We start from the raw sequence: 3,082 nt of genomic DNA on the forward strand, positions 1-3,082 counted from the left end.
GATATTGCCAAACATGGAATAGCAAACGGAGATTGCAAAAAAAGTGATCCCGAGACTCCATCTGCTGATGGTCACACATTACACAAGAATAATCCTGAAGCATGAAATTTTTCCTATGCAACAAATTACGTTATAATTTCCGTTATTTGGAGGTTAACGAAACAGAAATAGAGTTTTCGCACCTGAATTAGCACTACCTAAAAAGAATGAAAAATCACAACCGAAAGAACACACATGTCAATTAGCTGCCTAGCGTACCTGGCTACATGCACTTGCAACATGGTGGATGATGTTAGTAATAAACTCCAGCAGCCAACGACCTAGCAGCGACGGGCATCAATTGCTCAATCAATCCTTCATGTGCATCGCCCCCCTATTTATACCCTGCAAACCATACCATCTCTTCCACACCATCACACTCTCCTACTAGCTCACAGCAACACCAAGCTCCGCTTATCTAATCTAGTCACTTACCAGGTAGCTAGCTAGTTAGCTTGAGGAACTCCCAATGGCTCTGAGCGGCAAGGCAACGGTGGCGGTGGCGGTGATGGCGGCAGCAGTCCTGATGCTGTTCGCCGGCGAGGCGTCGGCGCTGACCTGCTCGCAGGTGGACTCCACTCTGGCGCCGTGCGTGGGGTACGCGACGGGGAGGGAGAAGATGCTGAGCCAGCGCTGCTGCGGCGGCGTGCGCTCACTGAACGCCCTGGCCCGCTCCACCCCGGACCGGAAGACGGCGTGCGAGTGCCTCAAGACTCTCGCCCGCGGCATCAAGTCCATCGACATGAACAAGGTCTCCGGCGTGCCCGGCAAGTGCGGCGTCAGCGTGCCCTTCCCCATCGCCCTCTCCACCGACTGCGCCAAGTACGTTTATATACCCGTATTGGACATCTGATTGCTGCAGATTTAACAAAAGGCTACGTTTTAGAACTACTACTACTAGCGTTCTTAACCTCCATGATACTACAGTAGTTCTATGTGTTTCTTCTCTGAACTCGTTGTGTTTTCATTCATAATGCAGGGTCCACTAAGTCACCTAGCTACGTGCAAGTCATGCACGCGCTTGTGGAGGTTGATCGATGGAGTACGTGCCTAGAGATAATTAAGGTGCAGCTAGAAGAAATAAAATAAAAGCCTTGCTTCACGTATATTTATGTTCCACTACCGTGCACCCACTCTTGGTGCAAATATATTTTTCAGTATGCTAGTTTTCAATCCTGCGTACTGCGCCCATGCGCGTACGTCTCTGTGTGAGTCAACTGTCAGCTGCTTGTTGCTACTCTAGCCGATCGATGTGTACGTGTGACCTGTTAAGTTTGTCTGACCTACTTGTTCAGGCAATTAATTATTAATAATCAGCTATTATTGTGTGAGACTTGTTGTAGTAGTCATTTGTTCAGTATCCACATGCATGCACGCATCTAGTTACTTTGTGCTAGCAAGTATCGGTGTGGAGCACCGATCGAACACGTGTGGACGGACATCAAGAGATGATGTATTAATTGGGGCGCATAAATGTTCGTGTAACAGGCCGTGGTCATGCCATGCCATGCACACGATCGAGGGTCAGAATGCTGACATAATTGTGTCTCAAATTAACACTAATTTGTAAATTTGAGCTACATCAAACAAAAATTGACATCATCAAACTTATTATTGAGGAAATTGAGAGAATCAACTAATCGCCTTATTTTGTATACCCCAAATAATAATGATGATCCAAATATGCTTTCCCCTTTTTCAAGTCTTCGTTTGGAAATAGGACGGTCACATGTGCAATCCTATTAAAAAAAATTGGAATCTAAAATTCCAAATAATAATAATATGCAAGTTATTATTTTCAAATCTAGGAATCTAAAAAAACAGAAAAAACATGTTATTCAAAACACGTAAATTTGGAATCCAAGAATCTGAATAATAGCTAAATATCAAATCGCAGCCAAGGACAAGCTAGGCCCGTTAAATCTCGGTCCCACCTGTCACACAAACTATCTCTAAGTTGATTCAGGCATATTAGTTATCTAGTGCAACTATGTGTGCACACAAGATGTACCAGAGACATGATCCTCGTCTCCAATTCATGCTCCGAAAAGTTCTGAAAATAATTAATGGATGACACCTCCAATTCCAAATGGACAATGCAATTCAAAACTTCAGACGTAAGTGTTTTGATGGATCTTTATTTTTTATGTCTTGGCCTTGAATCCAGATAGAAATTTGTTTTTATTTCTCAAGAACTTGTATCTACCGATCTTGCTAAACTACAAAGATAATAGCCAATTGACGAGTGGTGAAAGAATTTTGGCAGTGTCATTCAAAAGTGATTCACCTCTCTCATTGGCCATTTTAGGGTGGAGTTCTGTATCGTGAGCCTGAGACCTCAAAGATATGCTACCCTTGTTTCTGAAAATAGGACATGTAAAATTTTCTGAAGTCAAACAATGTATTTTTCTGAAGTCCAAAAAAAATGGGATTAATGAGGCATGTCACAACAAAACTTATAGGAGTAGTATGCAGATGACACTCTTTTATCTACGCCCACTGCCCTCAAGATCTACTTACAACAAAACTTACATGATTACTATTAACATCTTTGCTGAAAGGTGTGAGGAACTAGCAAATTGGTTTGGCAAGGATGGGGGAGGTGATCCAAACAATGGTATGGGGAATTTGGATGGGCACAATGATATGGAGATGGATGCTAAACGAGCGGAGGATGAGGCACTTCAAACAACAATGGCCAAGATGGAAATGTTGCAAAATATGGTGTAGAGGGGATGCAAGAGCAAAGTGAACAAGTGGAGGAAATTAACATTGGGACACTGAAGGTGCCGTTATCTCCGATAGGTAATGCTTATTTTGATTCAAATTTGGTTGAAAAAAATATTGCTGCCAAGCCTATATTGCATGTTCAAAATCGGTCACTAAACAACAAAAAACGCACTGATTACCATGCAGATTCGGAGTCAGTCCAATCCTCCTCGGGATTGCCGAGGGGCAGTGACAAGGGATTAACTTATCAATGCCTACAGATTGTAGACTAGGGTTTTAGTCGGAAGTAGAGGGCAAGTAGATCTCGAAGGTT

General features: G+C 43.1%; 1 protein-coding gene across 1 annotated transcript; it reads left to right on the forward strand.

The window, feature by feature from the left end:
* The first annotated feature begins 412 nt into the window (after positions 1-412).
* On the forward strand, positions 413-1,370 carry LOC124653009 (probable non-specific lipid-transfer protein 3). The gene is made up of 2 exons (XM_047192060.1): positions 413-861; positions 1,019-1,370. The coding sequence occupies exons 1-2, from the start codon at positions 509-511 to the stop codon at positions 1,026-1,028; spliced, it is 363 nt and encodes a 120-aa protein (XP_047048016.1). The 5' UTR covers positions 413-508; the 3' UTR covers positions 1,029-1,370.
* The last annotated feature ends 1,712 nt before the right edge of the window (positions 1,371-3,082 follow it).

Source organism: Lolium rigidum, chromosome 5 (assembly GCF_022539505.1).
Source record: "Lolium rigidum isolate FL_2022 chromosome 5, APGP_CSIRO_Lrig_0.1, whole genome shotgun sequence".
Classification (NCBI taxonomy): Eukaryota; Viridiplantae; Streptophyta; class Magnoliopsida; order Poales; family Poaceae; genus Lolium; species Lolium rigidum.

Excerpts from the sequence above, each read along its gene's own strand:
- LOC124653009 (XM_047192060.1), top strand. The coding sequence starts at position 509 with ATGGCTCTGAGCGGCAAGGCAACGGTGGCGGTGGCGGTGATGGCGGCA.